The sequence below is a fragment of the Desmodus rotundus genome, chromosome 12 (genome assembly GCF_022682495.2).
Source record: "Desmodus rotundus isolate HL8 chromosome 12, HLdesRot8A.1, whole genome shotgun sequence".
Classification (NCBI taxonomy): domain Eukaryota; kingdom Metazoa; phylum Chordata; class Mammalia; order Chiroptera; family Phyllostomidae; genus Desmodus; species Desmodus rotundus.
The window spans coordinates 3,962,151-3,984,348 of NC_071398.1; the positions used below are offsets into that span (position 1 = coordinate 3,962,151).

The 22,198-nt window shown below is 47.0% G+C and overlaps 1 protein-coding gene across 2 annotated transcripts in view; it reads left to right on the plus strand.

Annotated features, from left to right (window-relative positions):
- The window catches only part of CYLD (CYLD lysine 63 deubiquitinase), a 34,700-nt gene extending 12,930 nt beyond the window's left edge, over positions 1-21,770 (plus strand). For both annotated transcript variants that reach the window (XM_053915370.1, XM_053915371.2), the window contains exons 6-18: positions 3,658-3,756; positions 5,457-5,573; positions 8,688-9,067; positions 10,221-10,386; positions 11,385-11,526; positions 12,734-12,856; positions 13,514-13,605; positions 14,374-14,440; positions 17,088-17,220; positions 18,339-18,447; positions 19,222-19,340; positions 19,596-19,812; positions 21,159-21,770. In XM_053915370.1, coding sequence (XP_053771345.1) covers positions 3,658-3,756; positions 5,457-5,573; positions 8,688-9,067; positions 10,221-10,386; positions 11,385-11,526; positions 12,734-12,856; positions 13,514-13,605; positions 14,374-14,440; positions 17,088-17,220; positions 18,339-18,447; positions 19,222-19,340; positions 19,596-19,812; positions 21,159-21,343 — 1,949 coding nt within the window. In that variant the 3' untranslated portion in view covers positions 21,344-21,770. The remainder of the gene's footprint in view (positions 1-3,657; positions 3,757-5,456; positions 5,574-8,687; positions 9,068-10,220; positions 10,387-11,384; positions 11,527-12,733; positions 12,857-13,513; positions 13,606-14,373; positions 14,441-17,087; positions 17,221-18,338; positions 18,448-19,221; positions 19,341-19,595; positions 19,813-21,158) is intronic.
- The last annotated feature ends 428 nt before the right edge of the window (positions 21,771-22,198 follow it).

Here is a 22,198-nt window from a genome sequence, read left to right on the forward strand (position 1 = left end):
ATTGAGGTCAATTCTTTAAATTTTGGTAGAATTATCCAATTAAACTGTGTGGATCTGGAGGTTCCTTTTTCGTGTGTGAGCTGTAGAATTATAAATCCATTTTCGTAACGATTGTGCAACTCTAGGGGAGTGGTGGAGCCTGCGTTTCCGGGTCCACAGTGCCCGCGTTGTCGACGCGACGGGTGTTACACGTTTCTCACTGAGCTCCTTCATCACTCTGGTTCTGTCTGTGTGAGCTGTGACGGTGTCTCCCGTTTCAGTCCTAGTACTGATTTGTGTCTTCTGTCTTTTCTGTGAGTCTCGCCGGAGCTTTGCCCATTTTGGTGACCTTTCACAGAGCCAGGGTTTTGTTACTCCAACTTTCTCCATTGTTTTTCTGTTTGTAATTTGATTGATTTCTGCTCATTATTTCCTTCCTTCTACTTGCGCCCGGCTCTTTTTGCTCTTCTTTGTCTAGGTTTTTCAGGTGGGAGCTTAGATTATTGATTTGAAATGTTCCCTCTGTTTAACGTAAGCATTTAGCACTGTAACTTGTCTCTCAGCATTACTTTAGCTGTGTCCCAAACATTTTGATAGGTTGTATCCTCATTTTTGATTCGTTCAGTATATTTTTTGATTAACTTTGAGGCTTCTTTTTGTAACCCATGGACTATGTAGAAGTGTGTTGCTCAGTTTCCAAGTGTCTGAAGATTTTCCCGTTATCTTTCTGTATTATTTCTAGTTTTGCTTTTATTACGGTCAGAAAATACACTGTGTATAATTTCAAATATCTTAAATTCGCGTTACGCCCCAGCCTGGCACGAGGTCTGACTTGGTGTGCGCCCCATCGGGCGTGTGAAGAGAGCGTGTGCTCTGTCGGCACTCGGCGGGGCGCTCTCTAAGTGCGAATTGGTTTTCTCGGTTGATGGAGATGTTTGGTTCTACTGTATCCCTGCTAATTTTTGTCTACGTGTTCTTTCAGTTGTTAAGAGTGACATTGAACTCTCCAACTGTAATTGTAGTGTAAGTCCATTTTTTCTTTCGTTTCTATCAGTGTTCGGTTCACATATTTTGTAGCTCCTGTTTGGTGCGTACGTGTTTAAGATTGTTATGTCTTCTGGCGGGCGGCCGTTTTTAATTAAGGGACGCCCTGGCTGCATCTAGTAATTTTCTTTGCTCTGCAGTGTACTGTATAGTATATTAACGTATCTACCACTGCCACTTTTGTATTAACATTTACATGATGTATTATTGCCAACCTTTCACACTGAAAATGCTGTATTATTGTATTTGAAGTGCGTTTCTTATAGAGACAGTATAGTCGGATCATGTTTTTGAATCTACTCTGCCAATCTCTTTTAATTGTTCCATTTATGCCAGTTACATTTCTAAATTACTGTAAATTATTTACATTTCTAAATTATTTATAAGTTATCAGAACGTAAGTCTAGCATCTTGTATTCTCTTTGTTTTCTCTGTTTAATTTCTCTGTTTTTCCCCTGCCTTCCTCTGGTTACTTGAACATGATTTGTAATCCATTCTGATTTATCTGTAGTATGTTTGAGCCCATCTCTTTATGCAGGTTTTATAGTAGTTGCCGTAGATACTACCTCATGGAGACCTATCCAACCATAGTTTACCTGTGACACGATTTTACCAGTTTGATGAAAGTGTAGAAATCTTTTTTATATCTCTTTCCCCTTATGGTATCATTGCCTTAAATATTTCCTTGACGTACATTTAGAACCACACCAGTGTTACAATTTTTGCTTCAACCGTAAGCATAATTTGAAACTCGATGGAGGAAGGAAAGCCTGCTGTATTTACCCACATTTTTCTCTTTCTGTCGTTCTTTCTTCCTTTCTAGTTTTCCAGGATTCCTTTTCTGATCGTTTCCTTTTTCTTTAGAGAACTGCCTTTAGCCACTCTTAGCATCGGTCTGCAGGTGACAGATTACCTTAGTTTTCCTTCATCCGAGAGTGGCTTTGTCTGCAAGGAGTTCTCTAGGAATGTCCTCTTCCTCAAAACTGACATTTGGTCCCCTCTCAGGCAAAGTCTTTGGCAGGAGATAACCACCGTCCCCAGCTCCAGTGCCCTCCATATTCCTGGTCTGGGGAGCACCCCCCCCCCATTAGAGTGGTCACCACCGGGTCATGCACTCGGCCTTCTGGTACTGCCTGGCTGCCTCAGCGAGGACCGTTTGTGGCCTTTGTTAGAATCCCCACGAACTCTGTGGTGTACACAGATTACGGTACACGCGCGAACATCTTTCTGAAGTAGACGTGCTTAAATTGGTAGTGGGAATTGTCTTCTTCAGTCCATTTATGTGCTGGAGTTTGGGAACTTTTGCCAGTGAAGACGTTTCCCCCCCCCCACAGTAGCTCTCATGTGCGATATTTGGAGATATTTGAGTGGTAGCATCAGAAAAATACTAGTAAATAGCTCTTATTTTACTGTACCACTTGGTCAAAATCATGGTCATTTAGTATGATTTCTAAATTAAGATAATGTTTTATTTAGTCATATTCTGAGACATTTAGGACATAGTTTAACAATGCATTTTCCTCCCCCTCAACCATGGAAAAAAGTTACCGAGCATCATTTAGATATAATTTAGTGTTATTTCCTTTTTCTTAAAAAAAATGGGTTTCTCCTTGTGTTTAAACACAGAATTTTCCTACTTTTTCCTTTCTGCTCCTGGAGCCCACTGTGGGCGCTATGGTCTTTGCTGGTCACAGCTTCACCAGGTGTGGCTCCCGAGAGCCACGTGGGCCTGCACACGCGTGCGACTGAACTCTGCAGGGGAGAGCCTCCCAGACTGCCGTTTCTTCGCTTGCTCGATCAGTGTGGGTGAACACCCTGTGAAGATCACAGGTTTAAAGTGGTCTTTGTATCAACAAGTTTGCCCAAGTTACTATGCCTGTATTTCAAAAACAAGTTTTTAATGTTTTCTTCAGAAATAGCAGTGATATTTGTCTCTTTCTCTGCATTATTAATCAATGTATAATTCTCTGGGTCTTTCCTATTTATATATTTGAATACACAGTTGTAGTATTGACGTATGTGTATTTTAAAAAACTCTCATTTTTAACCAGACTTTTTCCAAACTGTGTCCATGAGTTACGTTAATCTGAGATGCTAAGCAGACTGGTACAAAAAATGTTATCAGATAAGTTACTATATCCCTTTTTGAGAGATTCATAGTGTACATGAGCACATTGAAATTTCTGGCGTCACGCAGTAAAGAAGCCTGCATATCTTCGTTCATCTCAGCGTCTTCTAGAAATGTTTGGGTGTGAGACACTTCAGAACACGCGGGGGTGTCTGGGGGACACTAGTTTGGGGGATCCTGTGGAACCAAGAAACCCGACCAGGGTTTTCTTGGTAGTGTTTTAGGGTATCAAGTAAAATTGACCAAAGGTGATTAAATTTTCAAGAAGTTAAAGCATTTAGCTGAATTGTATTTGAGGTGTCTTATCTCGTAGAAATTCTTTTTTGAAATACAGCATTGATCGCAATCCTTTTGATGGCCTTGGAGAATTTGTAAAACTATTGTGAAAATACTGCTTTTTTTGGTGGAAACTGATTTTCGTCATTGATATTGTCCTTGTTTTGCTCAATTGTTTTCCTTCTAGAAGAGTTTGCTTTTATCTTTAAAGAACATGTTTGCCATTTCAGAGAGCGTGACACAGGACAGGAGGCCTCCCAAACTTGCCTTCACGTCCAGAGGTGTTGGGGACAAAGGTCCGTCTGGCCACAGTAAACCAAAGGTTACAGGTATGGACGGATAGGGTACCGCTCTGGGTTAGTGGCGTGACAGCTGGTTTCCTGCAGCGCTGAGAGAAGGCTCCAGGTGTCCCACCTCCACGTACTGCAGATTTGCTGCTTTCGAGCAGTTTCGGTAGTTTACTAAGATTTTCATACATACTGTCGATCAAGCCAAGAGTCCCCAACCTTTTTTAGTTGATGAAAAGTGACCGGTGAGGACCTGTGTCTTTCGCTGGCATCACCTGGCTTTTGCAACCCCCTGCTCGTGATATTTGTGTACCGTTTAGAGTCGCAGCTGTACAGACTAATCACACGGGCGGGCAGAGCAGGCGTACAGTTGTGAGTGGGTGAGACACAGAGTTTGTTCCTGTGTGGTCATTGTTAGCTATCGCATCACTGTCCATGTAAGCCTGCGGCGGCCCTGCCCTGCACACGACTAGTGTTGCAGAGGCCGCCATGCACCAGAGAGGGGCAAATTTCCCGACTAGATGTGGCAGAATTAAATTCCAAATCGCTAGGCAAAAATCTTTGTCTCTCTTCCAGAAACTCCCCAAAATAGATGCAGAGTTCTTAGCTTTTTTTTTTCTTTTTTTTTTTTTTTTTGGTTAGCTTCCACAGATTTCATAGGTTTATAGGATGGTAGTTATATAAGCTAAAAAGCTCATTTAAAAAGCTGTAAGAATTTTTATTAACTTAGATGTGGGCTAGAGAAGACTATGTTTTCCTCAGTCATCTAGTGAACAAAACTATCTCGGCTCATTTAAAAGGAAATTGTGCTTTTGAAATATTTTAAGTGACATGGGACCCTGGGAAACTTAGAATTCAGTAGTATATACAGGTAATAGTATTTTTTATGCTAACCTGTAGTCTGTTGTAGGTAGGGTAGCTCAGACTTGCTACTCTCAAATAGAAATAGCCTAAGTATTTCCTTAAGACCTGTGTGTTACTTATGTTTAGCACATCTTGGTTGTAGGTGTGAACTGTAGAGCTGTCTGCTTCAAACGGAAAGAAAACTCAGATTTTTGTATGGGTTCCAGGGACCCAGTCGCTCGCATCCACAGAGTGTCCTCCTAGTGCCGCCCAGGGCAGTGTCTTGAAATGTCTGTGACGTAGCAACGCCAGCCCCGGCTTACATTTAAGGCATCTAAGACCTAAGAAATAATACCGCTTCGCTTTCTCAGGGACGTGAAGAAGTTAAGCAAGGGATTTGGTGATCAGCAGTTCCAAACTGTTTAAACGTTAAGCTTTCCGAACTGAGTTTGCTCGCTAATCTGCGTGCAGTGCTGCAGAGGACCCCCTCCTGAGAGCGGCTCCTCTGAAACAACGGGCTGCATGTGGGGGCCTGCAGGTTCAGCAGACGAAATTGGGGAATGCTGGTTTTGACGTTAGGAAATGAGCCGTAGCGCACGAAATGATTTAGAAATTAAAAAAAAAAATAAAAGTAGTCTGTTTAAAAATATATATGCAGTTTTCTTTAAACTTACTCCTTTCCCCTCCTGTGTTGGGTCTTGGTTGGAAGAGTCTTTGCCATCACCAAAATGGCTACCAGGGTTTTAGAAGCTGAAGACACTAATCAAATACAGTGTGTTTGTGCACATCCACGGCTGTGTGAATAGTTGTTAGTATCATGTGAACACTAATTTCTCTTATAAAAAAACTTCCCAGGCGTATTGACTTTGCTTTTAAAAGGGACTTTTCTTGTTTCATAGGATCTACCTCAGACCCTGGGACTCGGAACAGATCTGAATTATTTTACACCTTAAATGGGTCTTCTGTTGACGCACAGCCGCAGCCTAAATCAAAAAATACGTGGTACATTGACGAAGGTAATCCGTAACTATAGTGCTCTCTCCAGCTCGCTTTTTAACGCGTCAGGGAAGAACGGCGTTTTCACCAATGCGTGCAGTTTAGGGAGGTAGAGCGGGCGGGCCCCTCTTTATTAGGGTTGCTGAACGGAAACAGTGTCCCCGATTCGAACTGCTCCGCTGAGATTGAAGAGATACTTAGAAAATGTCCTAGCAGCTCGCTCTCTTGGCCTCACTGATGTGCTGAGGGTAGAGAGACCTCTCGAGTCAATGAATCATTTAAAGACTTTTCTGTCTGGGTCTTTGTCTCTTTAAAACGCTCCCTTTGAACAACTCTACCTTCCCTTGGTTCTGGGGCATCTTACTCTTCCGGTTTAGTCTTTCCTCCCTTCATCTGTTCGACGTGTGTTTTGGGAACTGAACTGTGCGCCAGACGTCCCCCTGGGCATTGCGGTCACGTGGTGAGCGAAGCAGACGTGGTCCTTGCCTTTCTGTGTTCCCGGTCACGTTGTTGACGTAGGCATCAATCACGCGATCGCAGAGAAGATGTAGAACTTTGATGAGTGCGAGAAGGTTTTGATGCTGTGACAGTGTGTTCCAGGATGGTGTTACTTAGGGGGCTTGGGGTGCTTCTCTGAGGAAGTGGCCTGAGCTCGGATTTGCCAGAGGAGTGGGAGGGATGTGCAAGGGGACAGGAGACCCTTTCAGGAGAGGGAGCAGCGAATGGGGAGGCCGGTGGGGAGGTGCAGCCTGCTGTTCCCAAGGACTGAAATGAGCCAGAGTGGCTGGAACAGAGGGGAGCACAGCATTGGATGAGAAAGGCGGGGGTCCAGGGCAGGGGGCCATGGCGGGGTTCGCAGCAAGGCCTGACGCGACCAGGCTTCCCTTTCGAAAGGGTCCTTCCTGCCGCGGGGTGGACAGCAGGTTGCAGCAGGGGGGTGTGAGTGCCCGGTTGCCGGTGAGGGCTCCATCCTAGAGGACAGTCACTGGGACTAGACGCATTGGGGAGGAGATGGGGATGGGTGGCTGTGAGTACCTGGGAAGTGAGGTGACAGGGCTCACAGGCAGACTGAAAGAGCCAAGGGAGGAGGACGTCCTTGCTGACCTCTGCTCTTTTGGGCTGCACACGTAGACGATTGTGGAGGAAGGTATGGGTGGCTTTTGAACGTGTTGAGTTTGAGGAGCCGTTTAGACTCTTCCTGGAGGTGATCTGTCATGTAGGCAGTTGGAGGTACAGATGTGGAGCTCAGAGGAGAGGGAAGGGCTGGAGAAAACACTTGTAGGTTGTCTTCATACGTGTGGTGAGCCAAGTCCCACGGACGGTGTCACCCCACTAGGGAGTGCAGCCGGAGGGTGTGGCTTAGGGCGGAGCCTAGAGGAACTTAATGGCTGGGAGTTGTCATGTCTTCACTCTCTCCTCTGAGCGTCTGTAATCTTTAATTTAGTGTTTGTCCTTCTCTTGGTTTTTATTAGAGCTTTATAAGTGTGTGTGTGTAAACAGCATACGCTTAGTTCTGCATATTTGGAGCTTCATGTACAAGGAATTGGAGTATTTGTATGTTGTGTAATGTCCTCCCTCAGCATTATGTTCCAAGTTTCATCCAAGTTCTAGTGCATGGGTATGATTTTTCATTGTTGTATAATATTCCATCCCATCCCATTGCTGTGAAATATATGAATATACCACAATGTAATTATCCATTTGACCACCGATAGACATTCGAATTGGTTTCCTTTTCCTGCCGTTGTGAACAGCTCTGAACTCGACACTCTTACACGTGTCCAGGGTCTGTAACGAGGGGTAGAGTCACTGGGCCACGGGATGTGCACATCTCTTCCTTCTGATTTCCCAGAGGAGTGACACCAGCCTACACGCCCGTCAGCATCGTGCAAAAGTGTCATTTGTCCCTCACTGTCACCAACACTTCTGTTCTAAGAGCTTTAACTTTTGACATGGCATTTCTTGTTGGTGTCGGCTTTCTTTATCTGTTTTCTAGGGAGGGCGAGGATCTTTTCACTGACTTGTTGGTAATTCAGGTTTCTTCTTTTGTGAATTGCCTCTTCAAGTCTTTTGTCCATTTCTTTCCTACTTTTTAAGAAATCTTTTTCTTACTCATTTATGGACCTTTTTCAAATTCTAATCCTCCGTCAGATACAAGGAATGAAGGAATTTCTCCTTGTTTGTGGGTCATATTTTCACTTTACTCTGATGCCTTTTAATGAACAAATAGCTCTTAGGTTTAACGTGACCATATTCGTCAGTCTTTTCCTGAGTTGTTTGCATGCTGGTGTTTAAGAAATTTCTCCCTTTCCTAAAGCCATAGAGAACATTCCCCTATGTTGTCTTCCAAACATTTATGGTTCTGCCTTTCGCACTTGTTTGGGAGTCACCTGGAAGTGACTTTTATGTGGCATGTGGGTGACGGGACGTCTCCACGCTGTTCATGAAGAAGTTCGCTCCTTCCCCACCGACCCGCGGGGCCTGCCTGGCAACTGTGCCCGTCATTTTCACCGAACAGCTTTCGGCTTTGCTTCTCCTTATTGTATGTTTGGTCTCTTTCGTGGAATTCTGTTTTTCTGTTTATTGTTTCCTCTTACTACTTTGTTGTTCTTCTAACTTAAGTTGTATGCTGAGTTCATTAATATTGTCTTCCTTTCTCTAAAATAAACTGTTCAGTGTAGACATTTCCTTTACAGGTGTTACTTTAGCCATGTTCCACAAACGTTTGTTTTCTCTCTCTTATTTTCTTTATTTTAAAAATTTACATCACCATTTTTTCTTTGACCCAATTGTTGTTTAGAAGCACTTTTATAAATTTTTTGGTGTATTTTGCGGTGGTTTCTAACTTCATTTTATTGTGGACAAAGACTAGAACCTACACAACCCTGAACAGTAATGGGCGCTTTTTAGTTCGCACAGGTGGGCGCCGTTTACAGAGGCAGCAAGTGTGGCGGAGGGGGTGGGCGAGAACGAGGAGCGCTGGTTTAGACTCGCCAGGTTTGCGGTGCCGGTGCGAATCCTGCCAGAGAGGTCAGGCGGGCAGTTGGGCTCGATGCGCGCGTTAATTTTTAGGGCTGGAGGGCCTATTCGATATTCTTGAATGCATTTCCCTAATTAAGAATAACTGTTTATAGTTGCTGAAGACCCTGCAAAGTCGCTTACAGAGCTGTCTCCAGATTTTGGGCAAGCTTCGCCACCCCAGCAGCCTCCGTCCGCGAACTCGCTGTCCAGCGAGAACAGGTTCCACTCTTTGCCGTTCAGCCTGACAAAGACGCCCAACACCAACGGGAGCATCGGCCACAGTCCGCTCTCTCTGTCCGTTCAGTCTGTGATGGGGGAGCTGAACAACGCCCCCGTCCAGGACAGCCCACCCTTGGCCGTGTCTCCGGGGAGCTCGCACGGCCTGGAGGTGGGCTCGCTGGCTGAAGTCAAGGAGAACCCTCCTTTCTACGGGGTGATCCGCTGGATCGGTCAGCCGCCGGGACTCAGCGAAGTGCTAGCCGGGCTGGAACTGGTAACTCCGTTTAACTGGAAAATCGCCTCCTTTGCTCTCTGGGGTTTTGTACAGATTTTCCCTTCTTACATGCTTTCTGGTGAAATGTTAACATCTGTCAGAAAAACCTTCACTCGAGGACAGTTTTGTTACCATGTCGCCTGGCTTCCTCTGCCACCACTGAGCTTGTCCCTAAACGGTAGTGGGTCAGTGTCCCGGGAAGGCCAGTAGTTGGAGGTTGACGTGTTTGGGTGCGTTCTGCTAAACTGGATACTGGGAGGACGGCAAATCCGTCAGCGGCTTGTCCATCTGAGCCTCCCGCCCCCAGCCAGTTCTAATATTTGTATCGTTGGCTTTGAGACTAATCACCCCTTTAAGAAATCTTTGGGGATCTTTGCTAGAGGGAGAGAGTTTCCCTTTGGCGATGAGGAAAATATATTGTTTGACATTTAATAACGAGAAGAGGAGAATTTGAGTACATTTAGCTTATATTTAAATGTTTCCTGTTTTATTTGGTTGCATGCTAGTGAATGCTATTTTGGGGGGTTGGTAAGATGAATAGCCTCTTCTACCCGCCCTCTCTTCCCTCCCCTTCTCCCAGTTTTAATATTTTCGGAAAAGATGAAGGAAAGTCAGAAAACCAGGGAAGATTTAAGCATGTATTCTGAAGGGAAATCCATCAAAAGCTTCATGTTAGATTTAGGAGTTAATTTCTTTTCTTTCTTTCATTGTCAACAATGAAAGATTTTAATTATTTTATTTGATTAGATTTTATTTAAAAGATTTTATTTATTTATTTTAGACAGAGGGGAAGGGAGGGAGAGAGGGAGGGAAAAAAAAAATCAGTGTGTGGTTGCTTCTTGTGCCTCCCCTACTGGGGACCTGGCCCACAACTTAGGCATGTGCCCTGCCCGGGAATCGAACTGGCAACCCTTTGGTTCGCAGGCCAGCGCTCGATCCACTGAGCCACACAAGCCAGGGCAAGGAGTTAATTTCTTAAATCACCAGCTGTGGACTGAAGTCCTGATCAGTCAAGCCCTTTTCCTGATGTAATTCTCAGTACAGGTGTGTTGCAGGAATTCAGAAGAAGGATAAACTCACAACAAGCCGTAGTTCTTTGCACACTGTCTTTGCAAGAAGCAGAGTGACCCATGTGCGCGCATCTCTTTTCCAGGAAGACGAATGCCCGGGCTGCACGGACGGGACCTTCAAGGGCACCCGCTACTTCAACTGCGCCATGAAGAAGGCGCTCTTTGTCAAGCTGAAGTGCTGCAGGCCCGACTCGAGGTTCGCCTCCCTGCAGCCGGTTTCCAATCAGATCGAGCGCTGCAACTCTCTAGGTATTCTGAGGCCTTTCACTAGCTTTCCGGTCGGGAGTGACCCCAGTCCTGACCTCAAGTCGCTCGGCAGGTGCTGGCAGTGGCTGTGTTTCAGTGTGTTCCTCACTGTGATCATCAGGCTTCGATGTCGGTCACAGTGGTTACTTGGTGACTGTGTGAGGAAGCTGCAGTTATCCTAAGAGGGGACACACTGAATTTTTTTTTTTTCCCTAAAAAAAGCCTTAGGAAAATGTGTTGGAGGCTTAAAAAGTGAAAAGCAGTGGGATTTGTTTTTCTCTTCCTGTTGATCGCTGACGTCTAATTTTCAGCAGCACGGGAGGTAGGTTGGGGGCCTCTCTGGGCCCCCACCCCCCTCTCGGTGTGGCGTTCAAGGGTGTGAGTGAGCGGCGCTCTCAGGAATGGCGTCCCTCTCGGTGTGCCATGTACCGCCATGAGCGTATCCGGCAAGAGGTCAGCATTCCTGTAAGAAGTAGTTCAGACTGCCAGATGCAGGATGGTCCTCGTCACTGGTGCCGGGGCAGTTTCCCGGGGCTGTCCACTGTCGCCTCCCTCCTGGATGATGGCGGCGAAGCATTGTGAGGGTTAAGCAGATGTGAATAGGAAAACCAGCCTTATGAAAAACAATTTTGGTACAGTTGAAATGGTACTTTGGAATTTTTGTTCTCTTTTTCCAATTTGAAAATGAACCATCTTCAGACACATAATAAAATATTTGGGGAAATATTTTACTTGGCAGGTGGTTTTGCACATTAATTACTTAGTGTTCTGAAGTGTTTTCTGAATCGTGGCGGAAGTGAGGCTGCAGACGCACAGTAGCATTTTTTACAGGCCGAGCTGAATAACAGTTCATCAACACCTACCCTTAACACAGCCTTCAGTTGAGAAATGCACTTGGCATCAAGATGCAAAAAAATATTTTAAGTGAAGACATATACAGGAATGCCTGTTGTCATAGTGTAAGAGAATTACTTTTTTCATTTTTATTTTTTTCTCTTCAGCCTTTGGAGGCTACTTAAGTGAAGTAGTGGAGGAAAATACTCCACCAAAAATGGAAAAGGAAGGTTTGGAGATAATGATCGGAAAGAAGAAAGGCATCCAGGGGCATTACAATTCTTGTTACTTAGACTCGACCTTGTTCTGGTAAGTTTAAAATCAGTGCAGGAGGGCTGCAGCGCCCCAGGGGGCAGGGGTGTGTGCGCGCACGTGTGTGCATGTGTGTGTATGTGTGATGTGTGTGAGAGAGAGAGAGAGACAGAGAGAGGGGATGGGGGGAGAGAGATTGCTAACTGCCTTTGAGGACAGCAGCTGGGTGTTTGGGGGTCGGGAAGGAATGGGAGGTGGGCATCCCATTGTATACTCCTTGGGAGCTGTTGACTATTGCCTTGTGAAACTGTATTCAAAAAATTAGCGTAAGACGTAAGGCAGTAAACTAGAGGTGGGCAGCGGTGTCCCGGGAGGTGACCACGGCCCTCGAGAGGAGGTGCAGCATCTTCGTGCACGAGCTGGCAGGGAGCCCCCGGCTGGGTGCCCCCGGGTGGGTGTGCGTGTGTTTCCCGGGTAGAGGCACTCCCACGGTCACTCCGCTGTGAAGCATCCCTGTCAGTAGAAGCCTGGCTGCCCGCGTGGGTGTCGGTTATCCTGTGTGGACAGCCTCGCACGGGGAGGCTTTTCTCTCTGAGGAGTGAACCCGGCACCTGCCCGCTGTCCGCAGCCAGGACAGGAGAGTTGGGGAGTTAATGGGATGTTGAAACTTTAGAGGCAGGAAGAAGAACTAAAACGGTGGGCCATGTTGGGGGGCAGACTCCTTTGCCTTTCCGATGTGTTGATAGAAGCAACAGTTGATATCCTGTTCTTTAGATTTCCTGATATAACATCTCTATTAGCCAGGTGTTGTTTTTCTTTGACACCTGCAAGTTCTCGCTGTCAGTCGATCACAGAGAGTTTCACATTTAAAGAAATTTAGGTCTCTGCACAGGGGCGTGGGCAGAGGCTTCAGTTCACGGGCCCTGTTTCAATTTTTGCAAAGCAGTTTCCCAATCTACCGAAGGCACGTTTACCCTTTAATGCCGCCAGTCTGTGGTTTGCCTTCGTGAGGTTAGTGTTCTTAAGCTGGAAGGGCCTCCAGGCCATGATGACTGAAGCAAGGGATGCTCAGCAGGGGTCTCGGGATCCTGTTGTGATGGGAAAACACTACTTTGTGGTTATTTGCTCTCCAGACCTTGCAGGTTCTCTCTTCACATTCTTCGTAGCATGTGTTTCTCCAAAAAAACAAAACAAAACAAAGAAAAAGAAAACCAAAAAACAAAACCATGTACAGCATGGGAACATACCCTTTTTTATTTTGCAGCTTGTTTGCTTTTAGTTCTGTTCTGGACACTGTGTTGCTTCGACCCAAAGAAAAGAACGACGTGGAGTATTACAGTGAGACCCAGGAGCTGCTGAGGACGGAGATCGTGAACCCTCTGAGAATGTGAGCGGAGGGCGCAGGGCCGCGAGGGCGCTGGGCGCAGAGGGCGGAGCGGGGGCGAGCAGGCAGTGTACACCGGCTCTCAGGTTAGCCACTGACCGGCCGTAGGAAGCCCGTGCGCCTCTAGCGTCTCTTCTGCAACCATCCTTAGAGTGAGAACTGTGTCACGGCTGACACTAAACGCATGGAATGCGCCCTGTGCTCGGACAAGGATGAGAGGAAGTGTCCTAACTATGATGACTGGTTTGAGTGCAGACTTCGTTTCCAATTTCTCATCACTGCCCTTTGCTCCCCCTGCGGGCGGTTTCATCCTTTAATACTACAGTGAAAGGTCTCTCCGTCTCAAAATTGTATATTCTGTGCTATAAAGTTAGTTTTAATTTCTTAATCAAATAGCATTTAAAAACCAGTCGTAGTAAATTAAAACCAGTCTCTCTTGTGTTAGTATGTGATAGGTAGTTTCAGGGTCTAACCGTGCCTGGGGTAAGTCTGACTCTAGAATCCTAATTTTTCGAAGCACGAGAAGCAGCCTACGATTCTATCTTTCAAAAATAATTGGTCTATTTATGATATGCTAAAGCTACATAAGAAATGTGTGATTGTCAAAATCTATTATTAATGTAATGTATACGTCAGTAGTCACATTTTTTACTCACACAGATACGGCTATGTGTGTGCGACAAAGATTATGAAACTGAGGAAAATACTTGAAAAAGTGGAGGCTGCGTCAGGATTCACCTCTGAAGAAAAAGGTGACTGTCCTACCTTACAGGATGGCCCTCGACACCCGCAGAGGGCACGTGCTAAGTCATTGGCCGAAGCGTGTGCCTGCGTAGTTTCGGGAGTTTGTTTTAAAGTAGAAACTCCGCTGTGATGTGTGATCTTCCCCCCTTTTCTCAAAGCGCCGTCTCTCTTCTGAAAGGGGGCGATGATTTGGAACAATGAGCTCCGTGCAGAAACTGCCCGGCTCTCGTGTGCTGACCGGACAGCTAGGAGGATCGCCCCCTCCCACCCCGCAGTGACCCATGGTCCCTGTCTCCCCCTGCACAGCTCACTGTCCCGCTGAGCTGTCCTCGTCACGGAGGGATTAGCTCTGTGGTCGAGTCAGCGTGGCAATCGGTTCATAGCGAATGGATGTACTCAGAGGCTCAGCTCTGGACTCTGAGCGTGCTCACAGCAGGTGGTGACTAGCTGTGACGTTCAGAGACTCAGTCATTATTTAAATATCAGGAAAAGAAAGGGTCGCGCTTCAGGCTGCATTCCGCTTACCTTAACCCCCAAAACATACTTCCCTGTACGTGCATTATTACACCGTTTCAAATGCAATAAAGTTACAACAAAGTTAGAACTTAGTACTTCATCATATCCTTTGTATTTTTAGTTAGGAAAACTTGAGAACAATGCTTTTAATTGAAATAAGATTGATTATGGCATTGAGTTCAGTAGAAGAATATGACATAAAAAATAGAATGATTTAAAAGTTTTATCAGTGACTTATTTGATGTTTTATTTTCTCCTAGATCCTGAAGAATTCTTGAATATCTTGTTTCATCAAATTTTAAGGGTAGAACCATTGTTAAAAATAAGGTAATTTTAAAATTTCTATAGAAGCATTGGAAAAGCGACACCCCTCATTTCCTCGCCGCCATTCTTTGGGAATGAATTCTTTGGGGATTACTGAATATTGTGTTTGTTTCGGGATCGTCATATGCTAGTTTCCCAAGTGCAAATTGATCTTAATCATTGTCTTCTCTGTAGTATTATACTTAACTTGAGGGACAAATGCAATGTAAATTTGTGCTTTTGATTTTAACCCTAGGGATACATACCATTGCAAATCATTTTCTTACAAAAGTATATATAAATACTTTTTAACTTAAATTAATGAACCTTTTAAGATCTTATTCTAACCTCATCAAGCACAGCGAGAACACTGATTTTGAGTCCCCATCCCTCAGTTAACTAGCTCTCCTATTCCCAGCTGTGTAGCTTGGGCTTTTTCTCTCCATCTGGAGTGAAAGCCTTGAGTTTAATACAGTAAAGTTCTTTGGGAGATATTCCAAGTGGACGAACTGTCCAAGTCGTTTGAATGCTAAACCTTTTTATGCTGTACCGTGGATTTCTCTGTTGAAAATCTTGCTAATACGTTATTTGTTCCCCTGAAAGCTAATTGCAGACAAGACCCCACTCATTTCTGTCTTAAGTGAGATGTTTGAGGCCCGTGCTGAGCTGATGGTTCAGAAGGGGTGGGGAGGTGCAGTAGCAAACTTAGATTCTGATGTTGGTTTGGGTGTTCTAACTAATGAGCATCAGGATACATATTTATTCTCTAATCAAAGGTGGCCATGGCTGGGTGTGTACCTAGAAAATTCTGGAGAATAACTTGGAAACTACTAGTGTTAATAAAAGAGTTTGTAATTTGACCATGTAGGAAAAAATTGTGGAGAAATCAACAGTATTTCTGTGTACTCTTTCACAAATATGAAAGAGGGATAATTTCATACTTTATGAAAGTATAATTGCCAAGAAATCAATTTTATTGAGATAGGTTTTTTAACAGACTTGCACAGAATTGAAAGGTGATTTGATTAATTAGTGGGGAAGTTTGTGTTCTAGGTAGGAAGATTAAGTAACTTAAAGAGGCTAATATTTTTACAAAATAACTTGTACAAAATCAAGACGTTAACTTTTTCTAATTCTGTGAAGTGATTTTACAGTTCTCTACCAGATGACATAGGTGAAAACATTGAAGTTTTTATTTTTAAGAATTCTTTCATAAGAGAAAGCACTAGACATTGAAGCAGCGTGATGCTGGTATGAAATTAGAAATTCAGGTGAATAGATCTGAGCAGAAGGCTCACAAATAGAATTAAGTGTATGTAGCATTTCAGCCTTCCAACACAAACGGGGAAGGAGAGGCCCTGGCCCGGCACACCTGAGGGGCGTCCTGCGCTCCCAGTGACAACGCAGGCCGAGTGCTCCCGGGGTCCTCGGGGCGCCCGGAGGGACCAGGCGCAGGGGCACCGCTCAGCGCCTGAGGGCCGCGTGCGGTTGAGGGGGGCACTGCCTCCTTTGCCCCCTTCAGCAGCCTCCTTGTACTGAGGATCACTGGTTTAAAGACTGTAAAAAGATAGAAAAAAGACACTTTGAAAGGTATCCCCCCTTTTCCCAAGTGTCATCTGTCCCCTCTAGGAGCCTGTCTTTCCGAGGGAGAGTCAGCTGACACAGCAAACAGGACGATGAGCACCTTAAAATGTGGAACGGCCGTAGAATGTTCTTAAATGTTGGGAGAGATTGAAGAAGGACTTAGACACCCATCGAGGATAAATGCAGATTTGATAACAAGCAAAATGAAACAAAAACGGAATTCCCAGAAATAGAATAAAAAATTGTGTGTGTGTGCATATATACATATACACACGTATCTGCCATATGAAACACATGACTGGGAAGGGGTACCTCACAGGATGCAGCAGGCACAGACGAAGAGAGCGCTGCTCCTTTGGAAGGAGGATCTGAAGAACTTACGCGGAATGTAGCTTAAAGGGATAAGGAGTTGGAAAACAAGACAGAGAGGAGTAGGGGCATGGATGCTAGATTCTGATGGGAATTCTAGGCGGTGGCACCCGAGAGAATAGGGCCTTGCCGGGAAGTGCCTGTCCTGCCCTGGTGGCAGGCCCTTCGCCCCGGAAACGACAGGTGCGGCCCAGAAGGTTGGGGGGGGGGGCTCTGCCGTGTCCAGGGACGTAAGGTCCGTTTTCTGGTTTGGAGCATCAGGTGCGGTCTGCTGCCTTCCGGATTTGGCCAGCGGCAATGCGAGTGTTATTTACCCAATTTAAAATTACACCTAAACATATTATCCAAATATTTAAAAAAATGTTTACAAAATAAATGCTATACTCATATTGGTATTGTTAAGTTGAACCGAGTGATTTTAGCTTCTGGTTATGATAACACAGTGCTTCTGGGTTGTGATATTATTCCATTATTTTTCTGCTGATCACTGCGGGAACTTCTCAGCGTGAAAACTAGGGCAGGAAGTCATGTTTAGGTCTGTGCAGAAAGGCGTTGGATTATTTCACCTCGGTGGTCGTCTTTGCCCCCTCGTTCGGACTCACCGAAGTCGCACCGTCCACTGCGCACTTCTCGGTTCTCCGACACTGCCGGGACCGCTTCACCTCTCCATCTGAGTGTTTCAGACACAAATTATATGCTTTTTTCTGCATTCTTTTAGGTCAGCAGGTCAAAAAGTACAAGACTGTTACTTCTATCAAATTTTTATTGGAAAAAATGAGAAAGTTGGAGTTCCTACAATTCAACAGTTGTTAGAATGGTCTTTTATCAATAGTAACCTGAAGTTTGCAGAGGTTAGTGACCATTACTTGTATTTTATATGAAAGTTCTCAGACCCTGGCTGGTGTGGCTCAGTGGATTGAGTGCTGGCCCATGAACCAAAGGGTCACTGGTTCAATTCCCAGCCAGGGCACATGCCGGGGTTGTGGGCCAGTGGGGGCGCTTGAGAGGCAATCACACATTGATGTTTCTCTCCCCCTTTTTCTCCCTCCCTTCCCTTCTCTAAAAATAAATAAATAAAATCTTTAAAAAAAAAAGAAGAAAGTTCTTAGGATTCTTAAGACTACTGGCAGATTCAATAACTGTTACTTGTAACCCACTTAGAATAGTTAGAAACACGGACTGTTAACAAAGCACCAGTTTAAAGAAAATGCAGTGTTTCAATTTTGTTCGTGTAAAAAAATGCCTGAGAATTAAGATTGAACTATTTGGATTTTTTTATGCCAAAGAAAATATTAAGCTAATTTGTAATTTGAAAACTTTTTAAGTAAACTTTGCTTCTTTTAAAGCAAAGAAGATTTGTGGGTTTTTTTAAAATGTGATTTTACCCAATTTAACGTTTCACCGAGGCATACTACCCAAATACTCAAACACGAACTTTCACACGGTGAGCGAGAGACACATGAACCCGCGTGTCGCTGTTGCTGGCGGACAGGCGATGCCCCGTGCTCGCTCTCGCTCTTCATCGAGCCTCGTCATGACTCGAACAGCCGTGCGTGCGGCCTGTTTCTGCCACGTGCGTTTCCGAGGGAGTGTTCTCGAAACCCTACCAGTGACGGTGATGTGTTTATTCAGATGTGAGGAGCTGTGTCCTTCAGGGATGACAGGCAAAAGCAGTTCTTCCAGAGCCTCTGTGAGATACCGCCCCAGGGTGGCACATCGCTCCTGGTCCCTCCCTTCTGTGTGAGGCCCAGGGCTATCAGCCTGCCCGAGCCATGTGTCCCTGTGCCCAAGGGACGGGCGGCTGGAGGGCTCGGGGCTCGCCGCTGCTCCCCGCTCGATGGGCCGTCGTTGTGACTGCGAAGCCACTGTGGGCTCGGCTACCGTGAGGGTCGCAGCGCCAGAGGGAAACGATTCTCTCTGCACTTTGACTCTAAAAATACATCTTTTTTTTTTTTTTTTTTTTTTTTAGGCACCGTCATGTCTGATTATTCAGATGCCTCGGTTTGGAAAAGACTTTAAACTATTTAAAAAAATTTTTCCTTCCCTGGAATTAAATATAACAGATTTACTTGAAGACAGTAAGTATAAGAGTTTTTAGTTTGTTCTGTGTATTTTTCAGAAATGTCTGCCGGTCATTCTCATTAATTGTAAGAGTAACAGGGTACCAGGCTTCCCAAGGCAGTTCAGTACTCAGGAGCCCGGGAACACTGAGCTGGTCATTTCAGCTTTAGGGATTTATTCCCAGAAAACAGTCAGACGTGCCAGTCAGTATTTCATAGGCACAGGTTTGTCACTGCACGACGAGGAAGTTAAGAGTTAGAGAGGAGAGTTCTTAAAGGAAGTGCCGTGTGCCTGCCCAGTGAAACCACAGCCGCCGAAGGTCAAGTGCTCGAAGACCCGTGCGTGTGGAAGTGGCCATGCGTCGCGCTCTTTGGTGACGAGGTGTGTCAAGGCTTCGTACAAGAGGAGCCACACACACACAGGCACGGGTTGTGTAAAAGTGCAGCTAGAAAGGGACTGGAGAAACTCCCAGTCTCGTGCTAACTGAAACCGCCGATGCCTTCAGATTTCTTCTTTACCTTGTCTCGTATCTTGGAATGTTCATCCATAGACGTTCTGTAATCAGGGAAAGCACCCTAGCATGTAGTAATTAAAAACATTGTCATTTGGTCGGGGAAATTAAAGTTACCCTGAATCCACGGAAATTCAGTTTAGAGCTGATGGGGATGGGGAGGGGGAAGGAGAGACTCCTTTGAGTCCGTGAACCCTCCCGTCTTAAAGCTGAACTTCTGACTGTCTTGCGTGAAAGAGCACATTCTGTAAAGGCCCCTAACCCCTGCCGCCCTGCCCAGCCCCTCGGCAGTGCCGGATCTGCGGTGGGCTGGCCCTGTTCGAGTGCCGGGAGTGCTACGAGGACTGCGACATCGCGGCGGGCAGCATCAAGCAGTTTTGCGAGACCTGCAACACACAGGTGAGGGCCGGCGGGGCGTGCGCCTCCCCAGCCGTGAGTGCGCCTGCGCTTGAGGGCAGGCTGCAGGCTCTGGGAGGTGTCCCGACTCGTGGGTCACGTCTGAAAATGCATGACTAAGTGGCATTACTTGCTCTTCCGTTCATCGGGTAGACCCCAGCGGAGTATTAGCTTGCTGGGAATGGGCTGGGCTCAGGTCGAGGAAGCGGATTCGTCCAGGAGAAACAAGGGGTTTGGCCCCTTCCTGTTCCATTTTAGGTCCACCTTCATCCCAAGAGGCTGAATCATCAGTACAACCCGGTGTCGCTCCCCAAAGACCTGCCGGACTGGGACTGGCGGCACGGCTGCATCCCCTGCCAGAAGATGGAGCTCTTCGCGGTCCTGTGCATCGAAACCAGCCACTACGTGGCCTTCGTGAAGTACGGCAAAGACGACTCTGCCTGGCTCTTCTTCGACAGCATGGCCGATCGGGACGGTAACGCACACCCTTCCGACTCCAGCAGGCCATTCCTGGGGGGCAGCCTCCGGGGTGGGGAGCTCGGGGAACCTTCCTGGTGACAGGCTGAGGCCTCACAGTGCGGTCACAGCCCTGCCGCCGAAGTGGCTTTGACAGTGTTGTGGGGCTCTGACCTGCGTGTGGTCCTCGTTAAAGAAAGGACCCTAACGTTCTTATTTCCGGGCTGAGAGGTGTCCCTTCCAGCTTTGTCGCCTTGGACCCCCAGGCCCCTCATTTTCTGTATGAGCTGGTAGCCACATGCCAAGTGCGCACGAGCTGGGCTCTCAGGGAAGCTCATTAAGTCACCCACCCAGATCCTGTGAGATGGGAAGGCCCTGTTCCTCCGTCACTAACCCGGAGGCTGAGGGGCCTCAGGGCACACGGCTCGCATTTAACTGGGTCTCAGTGACCCAGCACTGCTGGCCCCATGCTGAACCCGCAGTGTTGTCTTCTGAGTGACAACGCTGAGAGGGTGGCTGTCTTCTTTGGAGGAATATGGAAGCAGTGTTGGCCCTGTCCTAGGCAAGGCTGAGACACCCAGGCCCCCACTCCCCATCCTCCACTGCTCTATAAGCTCCTGTCCCAGCCCCCCCCCCCCCCCCCCCCCGCGCGGGGCCCTCTGCCAGCCTAGGACGCCCCCCACGGCAGCATCTGGACTAGGAGCCCAAGCTGGAGGAAGGGCTGGCCAGCCATGTCTCAGCCCGCAGACACTCACAGGGCACAGCACAGCCCCTCCTGTACCTGTGTCCCTGCCCCAGATAGCTGGTCATTTAACCGTGAGGCTCGGACTTTTGGAAAAGACCCCAGCCTGCTGAGCCAGCTCCTTGCACAGGGCCCACTGGGGCCCCACCCCCGCCCCCGTTGCAGCTCCAGTGGAGACGAAGGCTGTGAGGGCTGCCTGGGGCGTGTTTACATGGAGGAGATAAAACAGTTCCCAGTCCCAGACCCCCGTGCCCCCAGTCTCGTCGTAGGGAGGGGAGGCAGGAACGGGGAGTGTTGAGGCTGCTTGCAGCGGTCTTTGTCACGTGGTTACTCGTGGCCACAGAGAGACACCTGGGAAGTGGGGTTGGGACTTCCACAGGCCACTTGTCCTTTTGCCAGTCTTCTTCATGCTCGGCCCCAGAATCCTCTCCGAAACCAAGAAGTGGGAAAACTGCTGAGAGCAAAGAGAGGCATTAACCTCCAGAACGCAGAAGTCAGATCAGGCCTTCCAGATGCCGACGGTTCGCCCGCCTGAGCTGCAGCGCCTTCGGGTGGCGTGGGCGGGCCGGGCAGCCGCGGGGTGGAGACCCTGACTCTGAGCAGACCTCTTCCCCTGCCCGCAGGTGGTCAGAACGGCTTCAACATCCCCCAGGTGACCCCGTGCCCGGAAGTCCGGGAGTACCTGAAGATGTCTCCGGAAGACCTGCACTCCCTGGACTCGCGGAGGATCCAGGGCTGCGCGCGGAGGCTGCTGTGCGACGCGTACATGTGCATGTACCAGAGCCGCGCCATGAGTCTGTACAAGTAGGGCGGGCAGCGGCTCTGCGCGGCGTCCATTGCCGGCAGTGGACGTCTCGGTGGGATGGTCCCTCGGAAAGAACTCCCGTGTTCAAAGCAAACTGCTTTGTGTTACTGAAGTATTTAATAAGAGGCATTTTGCACTCTAGAAAGTATGTCTGTGTTGGTTTTTTAAGAAGTCCAAATGAAGTCATCAGTAACAGGAGCTTTAAGTTAAGAGCATCGATCACCTGGTATTTTGGGGGAGCATACAATTTTAATTGTGACAGTTTTCACCTCTTCTAGTCCGTTGAGAATGTAAATAAACGTGTCTTCTTCATGGACCAAGGATATACAATCATTTTTCCTTTGTAGCTATGGTTGCCTTGAGGAAGAAATTGTTTTGTTTTATTAAGAGACTACTTTCCATCCGGTTATTAAAGTTGTACTGAGTTTGATCTGTGGATTTTTTCCCTCTACGGTGCCGACTCCCGCGTGTCTGCAGCAGTGGTCAGAGAAGGACTTAAACGTCCCTGCTGCTGCTGCTTTCTGTCTGTGCTGGGCGTGGGATAAGTGAGTGATTCTGTCATACCACGTCCATTTTCGATGTGATTTTCCGGGGGAGCTAGCGTAGCCAGCCATCGGCATTGCGCTCACAGTAGCAACTGCCAGCCTGCGGTTCCTGTGGGCTTTCTGAGACTCCCTCTCTTGTGGAATGGGCACAGTAAGTCTCACAGACGTCTCAGCGGGGCAAATGTCATGCTACACAAACCTGGTGTGTGGAGCGACTCACTGGACTGTCCCTGAAGAGCCAGCCGCGCTGGGTGCCTCAGACAGCCCGGCGCTCAGGTTTGATCAGTCACCTCCCTCCCTTTGATTGCACTCG